General features: G+C 41.7%; 1 protein-coding gene across 2 annotated transcripts; it reads left to right on the top strand.

The window, feature by feature from the left end:
* Nucleotides 1-1297: 1297 nt before the first annotated feature.
* On the top strand, nucleotides 1298-17635 carry limk2 (LIM domain kinase 2). 2 transcript variants are annotated; one of them, XM_019862654.1, is made up of 11 exons: nucleotides 1298-1524; nucleotides 1670-1766; nucleotides 9519-9654; nucleotides 12441-12550; nucleotides 13196-13381; nucleotides 13613-13718; nucleotides 14885-15090; nucleotides 15296-15488; nucleotides 15592-15678; nucleotides 15918-16049; nucleotides 17383-17634. In XM_019862654.1, exons 1-11 carry the CDS (start codon nucleotides 1509-1511, stop codon nucleotides 17524-17526), a joined length of 1413 nt encoding a protein of 470 aa, XP_019718213.1. In that variant the 5' UTR covers nucleotides 1298-1508; the 3' UTR covers nucleotides 17527-17634. The 2 variants fall into 2 exon arrangements, with proteins under 2 accessions (XP_019718213.1, XP_019718220.1); XM_019862661.1 differs by lacking the exons at nucleotides 1298-1524; nucleotides 1670-1766 and adding an exon at nucleotides 8992-9038 and having other exon boundaries at nucleotides 17383-17635.
* Nucleotides 17636-17719: the final 84 nt, after the last annotated feature.

The raw sequence follows: 17719 nt of genomic DNA, 5'->3' as shown, positions 1-17719 counted from the left end.
TGTCAATCATAACGAGATTCCGCCTCAGACAGATCATCCAATCCTCATGCAGAAAGCTCAGCGTCCAGGCTTGGCCGATACACGCCCACTGTCCATAGACTCCCAGAGACGCCGGGCGTCCGTGGGCGGGACAAAAACCAGTTTGTATCCAATGACTCGTCTCCGTTCAACGCATTGGGACAACCTACCCAGAACTCTCGAGAAGTCCGGCGTCTGGGCAACAGACGCTCTGCGGACGCTCGGCGTCCACCGTTTAAAAGCATAGCGAAGCTGCTGGAATGAATGAGAAGGGAGTCGCGTCGTAACCAGTAAGAAGAAGCTGATTCGGAACAAAAGTTGAGCATGTTGTAGCGCATATTTAGTCAATGACATGTACACACAATGAAATTTACATTCATATGTTTGATCACTTATTCTTTGACATTTTAGGGGAAGCCGAGCTTCCCTTGCAATCCGAGAGCAATCGCCACTGATAGATAGATAGATAGATAGATAGATAGATAGATAGATAGATAGATAGATAGATAGATAGATAGATAGATAGATAGATAGATAGATAGATAGAGAGCAATCGCCACTGATAGATAGATAGATAGATAGATAGATAGATAGATAGATAGATAGATAGATAGATAGATAGATAGATAGATAGATGGAAGGGCGGGCGGCATGCAGACAGACAGACAGACAGACAGACAGACAGACAGACAGACAGACAGACAGACAGACAAACTATTAGATTATACAATTACACATTTACATTCCACAATTCAACTTTATAAAGCACCTTAAAAAAGCCATTGCTGCATAAAAAATGCTGTACATGGAGTGAAAATCAGTCATACAACAACAAAGACAGTAAACAAATACATTAAGAGACACCATAAAACACTAAAATAATAACGAGTATAATGTTGAGTCAAAAGCCATCTAAAAATGTGTTTCAGGGCGAGTTTTAAAAATTGCGAGGGAGCTTGCCTCACATTTGACGGAAGGTCATTCCAAAGGAAAACCAGCAACGGAAAATGAAAAATTGATTTAAAAAAACGTAAAATTCCCCTCAAAGAGTACTGGTTTATTATCCCTATTTTACTGATTCCTAGTGATAATCTCTACAGAAAATAGTATAGAAAATGGATATTGCTGGGATAGGCTCCAGCACGCCTGCGATCCTCGTGAGGATAAGCGTCTCGGATAATGATTGGATGGATAGATTCAATCGCTGATCTGATTTTATTTTAATGTAGTTTACACATTTGGCCAGCATGGGGCGCTACTGTTGTTTTGTTGGACACTGTTGGCATTCTCCTGTTTTCAGGTGCTGCTGTCCAGCACTTCCGCTTTCGGGCACAGGAATTCGTAGTCAGTACGACGTCACTCATCCTGCATTTCGGTCTTATTTTTCACCGGGAGCGACGAGTCGCGGAGTGCAATTCCACACGGACGGCGCTTTTCGCAGTATGCAACGTTTGTAAAAGGTTAAAAACGACGCTCGCCTAATTGAGCAGATGGGAGACACAGAAGGTGAGGAATTAGTTCAGGTTCAAGATGCCGAAGGATCATATATTGTTGCTACTTTAGCACGAAGCTGTAATGTTTTACTCACAGGATTGTTTAACTTGATCGATTCAAGTGTTAAGTCGCAGCACTGTTGTTTTGCTTGTTGCAGGTACAGAAGAGTGTTACTGTGCGGGGTGTGGAACAAGAGTCCACGAGCCGTTCCGCATGAAGGTCTTGCAGGACATTTGGCACTACGCCTGCTTCCAGTAAGTCTCTCAGATCAAGATCCCATACATGTCTCACAAGGCACAACTGAGCTGTGCGGGGATGGATCCCAAAGTGGGTTGGCATGAAATGAACTCTTTGTTTTGCATTGACAGTGGCACTGCTCTTGGTCAACATGTCACTGTTTTGGTTTCGTCACAAACGGCCTTCAGGATAATCGCAGAAGCTTCTGTATCACAGACTAAACACGACTGGTTTCGGTTATAGAGTGAAAGTATGAAGTGACTTTGCTGTTAACACGGAGTGCCCAGTGGTGGATGACATCTGCACTTGTGCAGCAAACAACTTGAATCGAGACTGTTTAGCAGCGGATTTTACCTTAATGATTGACAAAGTGGAGTTGAAGTGGGAGTTGCGGGTTTAACAGGTTACTGTTCCATGGGGAGATACAACATGTAGGCATGCCAGTTAGCCTTTGCTCATCCTGTACATGCCAACATAAGCAGTTTGCAAACAACAAGTAGGTTCCCACTGTGCCATAAGTTGCCTCTGATCATCAGAAAGTTATGACACTTGCCTGCCAAACTGTAGTGTGAGAATTAAGCTCAAGTTAAAGTACAAAAACTTCAAAGTAACATTTTACCATTCTTGACACCACATACATACATACATACATAATACTATTATTAAAAATGGACTTTGTAATTACTCATGGACATGTGAGTTGCCTTCTGACCCATCCGTCCATTTCTGTCCTTCTTCGTCCATTTCTGTCCTTCTTCGTCTCACTTGGGTGGCCCGTAGGCTTGAATCTAGCCTGGCTCACTTTGGGTGACAGGCAATGTGAAACTAAACAACCAAGAAAATCTTTTGCGTTTCCTATTTGACTGTGAATCGTGTTAGGCGCTGTGCCCGTTGTGTGCGCCGGCTACACACAGATCTCCTACAAATATAGTTTTTCTTTTGGACCCCACCCCCCACCCCCAAAAAAATAAATCTGAAAAAGCTGTTTATAGATTTGCTGAATTCTCATTTGATATGCCGTGATCTTGTATGATGTCATTGCTCAACCAAGTTTTTGTTTGGTGTTTAAAAGTCTTAAAAAAGATTTGATTGAATTTCAAATCAAACAAATCTTTGCTCTCTATATGGGTTTTTTTTGTGTTTTTTTTACACTTTCAACCTCTGTCTTTGGCTTTTGAAGACATCTGGATTTTCCAAATTGTCAAAGTGTATGATATCTCTCAACACTGAAATAACTGCACACTGTCCTTAAACAACCTCAGATTTTAGTCCTGCCAAACTTTGCCTCTTCAAGATCATACACAACCCTGTCCTTGTTTCAGAGGCCGTGTTCCTCTCACTGTTGCATTACTCACCATTGAGACGCTCCTCCTGCTGCTGCAATATGTCTAAATCATGATGTCAAGTTGTCTGTAACTTCTCCACTGTTTCTCTTTATACACTAATGCGAGATATTAGATGCACGTGTGTGTGGCGGCTGTAGTGTCACTTAGCTAAATGTGCAGCGTTGCATTTAAGTGTAAAAATGGCATCATTCGAATGACACACTTTATTCTAGATTTGTAAACTACAAAGTAATCAGATTGCCATAGCAAAGCAAGCCAAACATCCTTTGCCTGATGACGCTGCCAACGGACCACCTCCACCTTGTATAACATTCTTATGCGCTGATGTCACTTTTGTTCCAGTCAACCTGGCAGTGTTGAGGCCTATATGTAGTAGCACCCTCCCGCGCTATGTCTGCATTCCTCACCGGCGATTCAGAGATGGGAGTCTGCTGTCTCAAAATTCGGCTCATGAAACCTTTTGTTTGTTTGCTGCAAAGGAAGCTTTGCCTGTTCTTTTGTGCCTCATTGGGAATGGGTGGAATACTTTTTGTCGTGGTTTTTGCTTCCGCCAAACAAGGTTTTGTTTTCGTAGATGCACGTATGTTGGTTTGCTTGTGTGTAACTTCCGGTTTTCAAAAATTATGCATTATTTACTGGTTTGGTCTGCGCTATGTGCAGTGTTGAGGAAAGGGGGGAGGGGATGCCATAATGCACACAGGTTGATCTCTAGTTGGCTGCAGGCTGGAAAGTACGAGCCACAGGTGATGTTTTTTTTGTTGTTGTTTTTTTGGCAATGAAAGGCATTGATTGAAATATGCCGATCGCATTCTTTTGTTCTGAAATTGGCCGATCACGATTGGAGGCCAATCCATTGGAGCACCACTAGTCTGGAGAAACTATTTGAGAGACAACCCACACAGCAGTCATGGCACAAATCATCCTGCCTAAATTCAGCCAAATCAATTTCTCAAATATTCTTTCATGTGAAACTGATTGGTCATTGAGCAAGTGAGGAAAAATTGATTTCACTAATTGGTTGCTAGACGCAGGGGCAGTGTTGATAAAGTCTCGAGGAGATTGCGATCTAAATATCAGTGACGTGATTTCAGCTGTGGGAAGTTGAGCTACTGTAATGGACACCAGACCTCCACTACACCATCCTCCTTGGCAGGATAATTTTGCTCAAAGCAACACTGGCATGGCAACATAAGTGTCGGATTTTTAGAGCATTCACATTCCTTTAAAAGAAATCAAATGTCTGGCCCAGAATAAGCACTCAGCCTGGATGAACCCTAAAGGTTCAGATTTGGGCATTTCTGAGATCATTTTCCTTTGCTTGTGTCTTTCCTCGTACTCCTCCATCTTATTTACAGCGCAAGTGACCAGATCCGGCCCATCACATCAAATTTAATTAACCCGTCAAAGCAAATCATGTGTCTCATCTGTTTCATGTTGCTCTGTTAAAATTGGTCCCAAAATTTAACGTAGTGGTGCTGTAAGCATTTCCTGTTACTAAATCCCTTTTTAATTGAATAGAACAAAGTTGATTTTGTATTTTCCTGTGCTTCTGATTTCAAACTATATCATCCATCAAATTTTTTTTGATTATATATAATACCGGTAATTAATAATCGAGTGATGATAGTACATTTATGCGGTTTCATAGTCATAACGGGCCTGTGGGGGAAACCAAAACTACGCCGGTGGCCTGTGGCAAAATTGAGTTTGACACCCCTGATTTAGATGTATATTCCAAGTGACACATATCCATTATGACTATTTACATTCATTGAAGACACAAACAAAATCGAGTACAGTACTTACGTTTCAAGTTTTAATTCTCTTTCAAAGTTTTGTGCTGTGGTCCATTGTAGTTTGCTACCAATATATCCACTATCACATAATTCCAGCGTTGTGATATTGTAATCATTATTGGCAAACAATTAGGATAATATCATAACCATGGCAAGGGTGCACTTCTGCAATCATCACCCCTAGAAAACACAGTGTTTGTCCATAATGCAAAAGTAATATTTTGAAAATTCTATAAAAAAGGTTTTTAAAGTAACCCCGCAGATTTTACTTCAGAGCATCACTACAAAGTAGATGTAAACTTATCACCAATCACTTCACTTTTGATATTGCTATTTTTTTGGGGTGGTGAGCTCGGCTATAAATCATCGATCACTGGAAAGCCCATTTATTCCCCTTTTAAATGGTCGTGCATTTGTGAGATGAACAGCAGAGCTGAGTCTGTTCTTTTTACACCGAGGAATAATTTGCCAAATCTCCAAGCAAATCGCCATCCATATTTTCACAGTCTGGGACCCAAGTCTGTCCTCCAAGTTAACAACGCTTACCGCCACAGAGCGGAGTTTGTCACAGACATCCTGACTTCAACCCCATTGAAAACTTGGTATCAGTTTGTGCATGCTGTTCGTGCGCCAGAGTGGCCAACGCAACCACATTGGCTGACCCGTGACAAACACGTTGCCAAAAAAAAAAAATTGCCAAAATGTCTTTTTATTCTCCAACATTCATCATGAACGCTTACCGCCACAGAGCGGAGTTTGTCACAGACGTCCTGACTTCAACCCCATTGCAAACTTGGTATCAGTTTGCGCATGCTGTTCGGGCCAGAGTGGCCAACGCAACCACATTGGCTGACTTGTGACAAAAAACATTAAATTGCCAAAATGTCTTTTATTCTCAAACATTCATCACACAATACACCAAACACGAGTTCATGGTAGTTTGGCATTGGCGAGAATTGTGCTACATTGTCATGCGGGCAACTCACAGTCTGACCTCTGCTGCTCATCCCGCAAATGCATGTATCTTACAAATGTGGGACCATTTTGTGGAAATAAGATTTCCAACTGCACAGTATAATATTTAGTGCCAAGAAGCATTGTCCAAACCAAGAAATAATCTACCTAACACACATTTCTTTACTTTTTGTGCTATGCTTGTACTATTTGTATTCAAGCTATTTTCAAGTCCATTTTTCAATGCTAGGACCCCTTTAAATTGAAATTTCGTGTTGTGGCCAAAATGGGACCTTTTCTTGTTTGGACTGCATAACAGGATCGGGCCAGAGTGGCCAACGCAACCACATTGGCTGACTTGTGACAAAAAACATTAAATTGCCAAAATGTCTTTTATTCTCAAACATTCATCACACAATACACCAAACACGAGTTCATGGTAGTTTGGCATTGGCGAGAATTGTGCTACATTGTCATGCGGGCAACTCACAGTCTGACCTCTGCTGCTCATCCCGCAAATGCATATTTCTTACAAATGTGGGACCATTGAGTGGAAATAATTAGATTCCCAACTGCCCAGTATAAGATTTGGTGCCATGAAACATTGTCCAAACCAAGAAATAATCTACCGAACACACATTTCCTTACTTGTTGTGCTATGCTTGTACTATTTGTGTACAAGCTATTTTCAAGTCCATTTTCAATGTTAGGGCCCCTTAAAATTGAAATTTCGTGTTGTGGCCAGAATGGGACTCTTTCTTGTTTGGACTGCATAACAGGAAGAAAAAAATAATCTTCTATAATCCCCGTAAAGTGAAAATAAATAGGTCTTCTACATTTGACACCCTAGAGAAGAGCGTGCTACATTTTGGAGCCGCGAAAATATATCTGCTTAAAGCCTCCAGTGGTTGAAATATATCCCACCGGCTCATGGTGTGGTGGTTGCTGCCATGATGTGCTACATAGCGGCCACACCAGCAGAAAGCCCCCCGTCCGCAGGGTGGCTTTCATGTCGGTCAGTTTTTTAAAAATGTATTTTACCTTGCTTTTTTTGTCTACTCCGAATGACATGCGCACATTCATGGGTGACAATGAGGCACTCTACAGTGGCCACAGCAGCCCAAAGCCTTGGGCCAAACACTGGCAGTCAGGTCGGAAAAAAAAAAATGCCACCCCCCACCCCCCTCCACACTTCTCCTCGAGGGAGTAAAAAAGAATGAATTCCCAAAGGACATCATTATTTGAAATGGCCATTTGACTAAATTTGCTTGTTTGACTATGTTGGGAGTTTATTACCACAAGAGCGGTTGTTGATATAACTTCCCATAGCTCATGTTCTAATCCTAAAACCACAAACCGGTGAATCAACAACACCTTGACTGACAACAGCCAAGTAGTACATTACATTTTGCCCCCATTTTTCTATTCCTTGCTTCTGAACTTAGTCATATTAATTTCAATTATTGACAACTGAAACCCTTCTGTCTGCCTCTGGCTTATAGACTATAAGCCAGAGGCAGACATTAAAAAGGTTGTTCAACTATAAGTTATAGTTGAACGACCTTTTTAATGTCACATATTTTTGTCATATATTGCAATCAAAGGTCACTTGCACTGTTCCTATGTCCACTAGACTGAACTGAATTACACACAGGCGTTTCCTGTCATATGAATGGAAACACAGTTTTATCACTCATCACGCACAGGAGAAAAATCGTTTTGGAGAACGTTTGCAACAATCCCACACTCTGAGATAAGGATCCCATGAAAGGTGAAACACTTCCTCCCAAAGTCCTCAATGTCACAACTAAAGGTCGCGCTACCTACCACGCCGTCCTTCAAACAAAAGAATACACTCAGCAGGAATGCGGCTCAAGGAAATCAGGACTGTTTACTTTGCAGTGTTTTTGCCGGCTGGACTATTGCATTGTTCGTCGGAAACCCACCTGAGTTTGTTCTGAGCACCTCCCTGTTATCAGTACGGCTTCAAGGACCTTTCTGTGTGGTTTCATAACGTCATGTTATGTAATACAAATTTAATGAATGATCATTAGGGTTTTTTTTTCTGGAATTTTCTCCACCTCGGAGGTGCTCAAAGTGACAAGAGCAGATTAATCAGTTTTATTTCTAACATTAAAAAAAGTATTCCTTGCTTTCTATGCTGTTTTTTTTTTTTGTTTTTTTTGTTCTGATCAGCGTACATGTAATGGATCATGCTCATCTTGAAATATGGTCTTTTGGATGGGTGGCTTGACTAATTGAGCGAAATGTTACTTGTGCGATGAAGCATTTAATTTTCCATCGTTGAAATAATTGCTGTAGAAAATATAAATTTTTTTGGGCCTGCTGAAAATAATTTTACAAATCAAGCTATAACTTATTGGGTAGGGTTTGCGAAGTTTTTCCCATCATCGAGTGTCGCCTCTCCACATTTGTCTCCACAATGCAGATGCAGTCATACTTGACATTTGTTATTATGTTAATTGTTTCGCTGTTGTATCACAGTGGGGAGGCAAACATAGAATAACTCGCTCAGACAGAATCAGAGAATGGCGGATGATGCAAGATATAAATAACTTTAATTTCAAGCTTGATGGGTGGACAGGTCGTCCGAAGACCCAACTATCTGTATGCAAGTCATTAAAAAGTACACATTTTCCCCTTGAAGTTATGCCCAAAAAACACTCAAATCAGTCTGCGCCAATGTCAGTCAACATGAATCATTTACTTTGTCCTGGAGCAAGAGGCACGAGGCCAGGAAGGGAAGCTTGAGTACACCATCAGCGGTCTCCTTCTGATTTATCATGTCACACTGCATACTTGGAATGGTTCCACAGGACTCGGATTAGCAAATCAGAGATCCGTTTCAAAATCAGTTGAAGAAGTAGAAAAAGTTTCGGTCGAGTTGAGCAATTATTCTAATTGCAAATCTTATAGTTTCAAGAACTTTTTGAAGATGTGCAACGTTGAAACAACGTAGGCAGCCTTTTGGTAAACTAATCAGAGCGCTCTATAGTCAATTGTTCTCCGGCATCCAAAGTTGCTGCCCAGTTCTGCTTAACCAGTAAATCTTGTTTAACAAAATGTTCACAGTCTGCAGCTGCTTCTCAGTCTGCCCCATTCTGCATTTCACGCATTTGGCCTCGAAGTTGCGATTAGAAATGTCCTCTAACTTCAGCCGACGTCGCTCCAGGTGACAAATGGGTCCAATTATTAACTGGAATTTTCAACTTCCACACCTGAATTTGCTTAGATTTTTCAACATCTGCCAGTTAATGCGGCCTTCATTTCTTTATTTGAAGCCGGGGGGTTGCGATACTGGACCACTCCGTGACCAAGGCTTGGATTACAAAAGATTTCCAAAAGGCCAAAAGGCTAATGTGGTGGCCCAGATAAGGAGGCGCCCAATAAACAAACCCTTGGTTTCACCAAAATCTCTCTCATGTCAACAACTGCAGACCTCCTTAACAACTACCACTTAATAACTTACTCTCTCCAAAAACATTGACGCGTCACTCTCTCGAGCAGCAAAGTTTGAAGGCGGCACGTTGCAGCAGCTCCATCCACCATCACACTTTCCTTGTTTCATAAAAACAACTTGGTTTCAAGAGGCTTTTCAAATACATTTCAGACAAAAGCAAAAGGCTGACCAGACCTGTTTTTGTCCTCCCAGGTGCTCTGTGTGCTGCGACCACCTGACTAACTGGTACTATGAGAAGGATGGGAAGTTGTACTGTCGCAAACACTACTGGGAGAGGTTTGGAGAGCTGTGTCACGGATGCTCTCTGCTCATGACCGGACCTGCAATGGTAAATCTGCCACAAACGCCAGAACTGTATTCTGACATCCACCTGACTTACTGTATAGCTCATATTTTATCCAATGCATGTAAGCTTTTAGACAAACGGTCATCATCTTATCGCCACTTCATTACTCTTGATGCTCGCAGTATTTATTTATTGTGACCTGCGCCGACGTGCCGCTCTGATGTCCACTTATTTTGCACATCAGTATCATGACACTGATACATACATACTACTGATTGTATTATTTTCATGTAGTGTGTACAACATTTTGTCACAGCTGCATTTAAAGTGCTTTAGAAACTGAGTTGCGTAATAAGGGACTAAATTCAATTGCCTTGTTTGTATTAGCTGTAGTCCTTTTCCCCCTTCTCTGCTACGGTAGTTATTTTGTGTTAAGTGTACAAATGAAACTGTAAGACCAATCTAGTGCCCCTTACAGTGCGCTTGGCCACCATCAACCCACGAGCCAACAAATCCCCCCCCTCTAATTAGATAATACCAGAACGCCCACAGAGCGTGTCAAAGCGCTCTATGTTCCACTTTCTCCCTTCTACTTTGGATGAATGCGAACACACATTACAAGGCAGGAGAGTGTACGCTTTTCGCGGTGATTACGTTTACAGACGAGTGATACTTTTACATAGGCTTGCAGCTGAACATGGCAGCCATCCAAACCCATTGGCCAACTAAGTTTCCCCCTTGAGGCCTCATTCTGCACCAAAGTTCTCCACGGTTGACCGACTCCAGAACACAGATCGTGGTTTGGGGGCCCACCTCATGTTCAGTCTCCTGTAGTGAAGCGGCACGGTAGAGTCAACAAAAAAAGCATTTGTGAGCTTTTTTATTTGTTGTTAACTACCGTGTTTGGGATAGTTAGTGTAGTGTACTGTTTCTGTATTTATATTGGCCATGCATCTTTACTCAACTGTAGGTAATACAATGCTCTATTTTAGCATATACAGTACAAGTAATTCCAATGGAGAAAAATGGCATGCACTGAATTATTGACAAACATGAATAATGACAAGGGAAAAAAAAAAGATTTTGCAATGCATGAGTGTCTGATGTAGTGGTGAGCGCCCTTCCAGCTTTACATGAAACCACCCTGTTATTTATTTTATTTTTTTGATGTGGGGCTGGAAGGAGACACCAATTTGAGGTTCAGCGTTTTGTGGAAAACAGCAGCGTCTAATAGAGCAGAGGCAACTGTTTGAGGAAGTACAGTATGCTGGTTAAGAATAAGGGTCACACCTGGCTAGACACATTTTTCGTGTTAAATATTCCGTTATGTTGTTAAATATAGAAGAAGAGTTTTTTTGGGATCAAAGTCTGTAGAATTGTTGAACTTGGCAGGTTCTGAGTGGAGTTCCTGTTTTTGGCGAGTTACAAACAAATGAGCGTCATGTCACACTCGTCACGCCGACATCATCCTCTCAGCACTGACTCACAGCTCTACTTACATCTGTAGTTTTTAAAAAGGTGTTTTTATTTTAATACGTAGCGCTAAAACAAATGGCTGTGGTTGAAAAAAAAAAATCCTGGAGGGCAGGCGCAAACTTGATTGCTCATACAAACAGGTGGAATGGAAGCCGATCTACGACGCGCGCACACCCAGCATTGCTTGTGCCAAAATTGCTGTGCGGTTTATTTTGCACAGTCTGGAGAGGAGTATACAATATGCAAATGGATTAATGTCGCACTTGCAGTGTGATTAATCGCACCCAAGACAAATTGCGATTTTGTGTCTTTCAATGGCGTGTCTGAAAGGCAATGATCTGCATCATCACAATGAGGTGCAAGCGAGATGAGAGATGACTGTACTGCTCAGGTCAACATTTTTGACATGCTCCAAACAAAAATAATCTTCTTAAATGTGACTTGTAGCCAGTCACAAGAGGGAGTCATGCCATATTATGGCTTTTCTTTTCTATAACTCACTGACATGTTTATCTGCCACTAGCACTTCCACGTCCGTAACTTTAAACTTCATTTTGTACTTGCAGTCTTCCACATTAAAAAGTATTAACCCGATAGCTTAAAGCGCAAAACTCTAGTAGTTGCTGCCTGCTGCTCCTTAAGCTTGGAAAAACTGAAGATGAAATGAAAAGCTACTTTCTGCATCTGTTGCTTGTTAAGTAAAAAAAAAAAAAAAAAAAAAGTTAAATCCTGGTCATATGAAGAACAAAAAAAGAAATACCTGCTTCATGCAGTAACTTGCTAGTCTTTATGGACAGATTGCCTTGAGCTTCGGCTCTATAGAGTCTGTTTTTTTTTCCTCACTGTAAACACAATTTCTTCCCCGTGCTGCGTTGTTTTGTTGTGTTCAAAAGCAGCCGCAAACTTTTCACTTAGCGACTCTTGACATGACCGTCTAGCAACCATATTTCCTATTTTGACAAGAAAGCCGTACTTCCAACTGCTCAAGTATGCGATGATCTTCCTTTTGAAGTGAACACAGATGCGTTTGTTCATCTCGCCCGAGAGCAATGAACACCGAAGGGCGCAGCCTCAATTCCAGAAAGACAACAACGCTAACAAGATCATGCACGTGAGCGATCGCTTTCGGGGGCTTGAAAACGAGACGGAGCATCTCAGTTGTCAACGTGTAGGTGACATCATAGCAGATTCCAGACTGGCTGAAACCGAAGCAGGTGTTGTGCCTGTGTCAGCACTGACGGCTGGAAGTTCAACCAAGACGCGCCGGAGAACGCTTCTACGACTGGGAGGGAGGAAAAGAAAATACAAATACAAGGCAGCAAGAAATTCAACAACACCGTTTGTGTTTCCAGGTGGCTGGAGAACACAAGTATCATCCCGAGTGCTTTGTGTGTCTCAGCTGCAAGGTGGTGATTGAGGACCGGGATACGTACGCCTTAGTGGAGCGCTCTAAACTCTTCTGGTAAGCCGATGTCCACCGCGTCATACGGAGAGTTGTCTCTAATAGTTTACATCTATTACATTAGGGGGGAAAAAAAAAGCTCTTCTAAAAATGCTTACCTTATTCCAGACTGCACTGGACTTTCAACTGTCTTTAATTGAATATATCATGTAATAGTTGTCAAATTCTCAATATTTGTGATTTGGCATGCTTGCTTTGCTGTGTGTTTTCATTGGGGATATTTCAGTGAATTGCCTTTGTTGAACGAATCTAACTAATTTGGCTGCAATGATAAAGATTTTGGTACATTAGTATTTCAAATGATCCTAGTGCATATGATATTGTCAGTTTTAAAAGAAGAGTGTAAGGGAAGGTTCTCCTTCACCAAAAGCACAATAGAATTTTGATTCCATCCATCCATCGTCCACTTCTCCAAGTTTGGGTCACAGAGACAGCAAGCCGTAACCCGTCATTTGGATTGTGCCACAATACAGTATTTCATAATCTCGTAATGTTTTACGAACAATTGATTCTATTCAAAGGCTACTTAGCCATCATTATTAGTCATTTTCCATTACTCCTTCAGCGCCGCTCCCCCGAGTGCCGCAACTTCAAACAGCAGCCTGTCGGCACATGTCATCTCGCCCCGTCTGCTTTTGTCTGCAGTGGGAAGTGCTACAAGCAGCTGATCCTCACCCCCATGTTGGAAAAGCGCTCGCATGACTCCGTCCTGGACTCACTCCCCCACACGGTGACGCTCATCTCAATGCCCTCCGCGGCCAACGGCAAGAGAGGCCTGTCCGTATCGGTGCTGCGTGACGTCAGTGGCGTGGCGAGTGTCCAAGTCACAGAGTGAGTGACCCTCCGGTTGGGTGCATATTGTGTGCTTCCTGCTGGGGGGAGTTTTTCCACGGACTTTCTGATCAGCATTGTTTTGTTGTTTTATTTTGCATCCCTGCTCTTCATAATGTCTCAGCCTTACACTAGTATCAACATACACAATGTTCCCGGCAGGGTCAGAGGCATGCTCATTTCCACCGTGATGAACACATGTTCCTGTATGTGGTGTTGTTTTATGAGCAGGGTCAGAGGGATGCTCATTAGTCCCGAGGTGCGGAATGCCATCCACGTTGGAGACAGGATCCTTGAGATTAATGGTGTTCCGGTGGGGACACTGCTGGAGGAAGAGGTGATTTTGCACATCTTCCCATCCCAAAAATGTTCACTCAGAGGCGCGGTCTTTAATTTCTAATTACGTATGAGTTTCACCTCACCGCCACAGAATTTCCCTTTGTTGTTTTCGTGCATCAACAGCAGCTGGGAATTTTGCCATTCCATTCATTCCACCATCATGAATGCATTCTTCAGCAGGGAGAGGATTCAATGAGAAATGAATGCAGTACTTGGGAGTCTTTGAGTTCTCACAGCCTCACTCTCACATCATTATTGTGACATCAAAACATTTCTCTCTCCGCCTGTACAGACAACTCCTTTCGCTGCGCTCTCCTTCGACACTTGACAGACATCTGCAGGACATACACACCATCATGTCCAGTACAAGAACATTTCTGAAAAATTCTGCCTTTACGTAATAATAATGATAATAATGATAGTAATAATAATAATAATAATAATACATTCAAGTTGGAAGTGCCTGTACCTCAAAAAACCACAATTAAAACAGAATTACTAAATAATAATGAATACATACTTGCCAACCAAAATTATGTTTTTTTTTTTCTTCCCCAAATTGCAGACTTTGTGATTTGAAAATTGCATTGCAATGCCGATTTGAATTGGAATAATCGCTCAGCCCTGTTTTATGTTTTTGGCCTAGAAGTGTTTTTCATACAAATATGTACAGTAAGTACTTTAATTATGACTTTACTACAGAGCATTGTAAACCGAGGAGCCCTGTCTGTTTATTATTGAGTCTGTAATTTGCATTGCTGCAAATGTGCACTCTGTTATATTGTCACCTTCTTAAAATAAGTACCTGTCATTTTTTTTTTCCAGAACATGAAAAAAATAAGCCAAATTCTGATTAGATTCCATATGTTAATAATTTCATTTCAGGCCTAGAGCTGTGTGATCTTTTTAACTCAGGTTGCAGCCGATTTTAGCATCATGAGGAAATCTTTAAGGATTTTTAAAAAATTGGCCACAATTTGACTTTGGTCATGATTTTAAGAGGGTGACGATACGGTGCCTCTCGTATTTCGCTGAATTTGCTGGTTCTACTCTGGCACCGGTTAAATTAAAAACCTCTCTGATTGTGATAATCCAACACATGTGACCACTGACATTGTCCGGTATCAAAGTCAAAAATGTTGAACAGCCTTTTAATTTATATAGGTGGATGACCTCATTCATCGCACCAGTCAAACATTACAGCTGCTTATCGAATATGACCCCGTGAGGCAACGTTTGGACCGGCTCCGACTGGAAACGTCCAGGAACACGCTGGGAGTGCCGGCGACTTCCCGCATGCGCCTGTCCTCGCCATCAAACGCGGTCCTGGAGAGAACTGAGGTGGACGACAACACACTGAAGAGGAGATCTTGAGAGAAACATATTTCCTGCCACTCCTTAACCTGTGGAACTAAAGCACATCTTTCTCTCTCAAAGTGCATTCGCCAGGTAGAGTGCTAAGGCATTTCTGGGTGGGAGAGGTTCGTCTTGACCAGAAAAAAAAAAAAAAACTGCCACGAGTGTGCAGCTTGCCGCTGTAGCGTAGAGCTTATGGAACTGGACCACCTTGTCCATTTTCAGGCGTAGTAACAGCATATGCAAGTCCCCTGGACCCAATTCCCCCAACGAGCATCTTTTCATTACCCGAGACATTGGTCGCTCTGAATCTTTGAGGTCGTCCAGTAGCTGCTCTCATCGCATCTTCAGGCCATGTGACCTCATCCACGGCGAGGTTTTGGGAAAAGGCTTCTTTGGACAGGCTATCAAGGTCTCGCCACTCTCTCTCTCTCTCTGAATGAACGACCCCCCCCCCCCCCCCCCGCACCTATCATGACGTGTCAAGTGCTCTTTTTCTTTTGTTGGGTGGGCAGGTGACTCATAAAGCCACAGGAGAGGTGATGGTGATGAAAGAGCTGCTTCGCTGTGACGAGGAGACCCAGAAAACTTTCCTCAAGGAGGTAATGAGTTGCAGTAGGCCTGCGCTTCCTCACGTTCAAAGCAGTGCACTGTGCCGACCTGTAATTTATTCTTCTGCGGAAAGAGCGCCACATGTTTCAACAGTGATCTCTTTGTTTTTGTTGCCGTGGGCAGAACTTTATCCCCGGGTGTGTTGGTTCGGGGATTTCATGTTTATTTTCTCGTCGGGCACATTTTACCATTAGCTGACTGACTCGGCATGATCCATCATCACCTTTAGGTCAAAGTCATGCGGAGCCTGGAGCATCCTCACGTCCTGAAGTTCATCGGTGTGCTGTACAAGGACAAGAGACTCAATTTGATTACAGAGTTCATCGAAGGAGGCACCCTGAAGGACTTCATCAGAGACACTGTGGGTTTGAAGTAGGGTTGAAGACTTCAGCAAATTCAAATCGAGATCGCAACGCAATAGAATTCCATTTTCTAATTGCAACGGCTGCAATTTGGGGGTAAAAAAAAAACCCAAGAACCTCTGATTCACTTTGGTCGGTTGGCGGACTTTTTTTATACATATAAAATTTGGATATATATTTCTATATATAGTGTCGAGATACGTTCGTGCTTAAGAAGTGCGCAAATTCAAATCGAGATCGCAACGCAATAGAATTCAATTTTCTAATTGCAACGGCTGCAATTTGGGGGGAAAAAAACAAGAACCTCTGATTCACCTTGGTTGGTCGGCGGACTTTTTTTATACATATAAAATGTGTATATTTATTTCTTTATATCTTGTCAAGATAAGTTCGTGCTTAAGAAGTGCAGTCCACATGTTTTCATGTTTCATGAAACAATCGTATTGTTTCATGAAACATGAAAAGTTGAAGTGATAAAGCCACCAATTTGTTTGCATTATTGTTACGGCCTGATTTGTCATTGATGGATTCCCGCCACACTTGTTTGGTACAAAGTCGTTGTGGTGAATGCTTAAAAGCTCGCAAGCCAAAGTCTTTAGCGAGTTAACTACTCTAATTGAAGTCAATACATAAACTCTCTTTTAATTAATAGTTCACTTGCCTAACCTAATCAGACCAAAACGTTTATGCAGAATAAATCTGAGATTGTTTGTTACAATACATTGCTTGGATTTGTTAAAAAAAAAATAAAATTAATTGAAGTGGTTCTTGAAAACAATAAGCGTATAGCAATCTCCATATCAAGGGGAAAAAAGAGTTTGGGGACATAAACTCTCTTTTAATTAATAGTTCACTTGCCTTCATTTGAGCATACGCCTAACCTAATCAGACCAAAACGTTTATGCAGAATAAATCTGAGATTGTTTGTTACAATACATTGCTTGGATTTGTTAAAAAAAACAAAATTTAATTGAAGTGGTTCTTGAAAAAAATAAGCGTATAGCAATCTCGATATCGAAGGGAAAAAAAGTCAGAGTTTGTTTTTTTTTTCCGAAGTAGTTCAGCACTTGTTTTAAGCTCTGATTCGCTTCAGAACATGGAGAAGAGCAGAAACAAGGAAGTGAAACGGTTGGGGGTGCTGACCTGAAGTAAACTGTCAGAAGCTTGAATGGGCCCTAGAGGGCTGGACTGGATGAGGAAAATAGTATTTTTTATTTTTTTTAAGAGTTTAGTGTTATGGTCCAAATGTCAGTTTGATGATGTTCATGCCTATATTTAAATCTTCGACCCTCGTAATTGTATTTTCATTGATCTTGCTTTTTGTTCTACCAGGATCCGTTTCCATGGGAGCAAAGAGTGAGCTTTGCAAAGAGCATCGCGTCTGGCATGGTGAGTAGTAGGCTGTTTACACAGACTGATGATATGAGTGAACCATTTGCAGGCCCTAATTGTAATGCAAATGTACCATGCGCTTAAAGGTACACTGCAATCATTTCATTGCCATTAGCTCTGTTGCCTTTAAAAATTCACTGATTCTTGAAACACATTGTAAACTTACTTCAACATGTCCATTTTGTATGTTTATTAGAAACATCCTTGATATGCACATCCAACTCAAATGCCATTCATGCTTCCTGAGAGAAACATATTTCCTGCCACTCCTTAACCT

Source organism: Hippocampus comes, unplaced genomic scaffold (assembly GCF_001891065.2).
Source record: "Hippocampus comes isolate QL1 unplaced genomic scaffold, H_comes_QL1_v1.1 scaffold147, whole genome shotgun sequence".
Taxonomy (NCBI): Eukaryota; Metazoa; Chordata; class Actinopteri; order Syngnathiformes; family Syngnathidae; genus Hippocampus; species Hippocampus comes.
This window is presented reverse-complemented; position numbering and strand designations above follow the sequence as displayed.

Excerpts from the sequence above, each read along its gene's own strand:
- limk2 (XM_019862654.1), top strand. Across the intron at positions 15,489-15,591 it reads TCTTTGGACAGGCTATCAAG|GTGACTCATAAAGCCACAGG; the intron begins GTCTCGCCACTC and ends TTGGGTGGGCAG. Across the intron at positions 15,679-15,917 it reads AGAAAACTTTCCTCAAGGAG|GTCAAAGTCATGCGGAGCCT; the intron begins GTAATGAGTTGC and ends CATCACCTTTAG.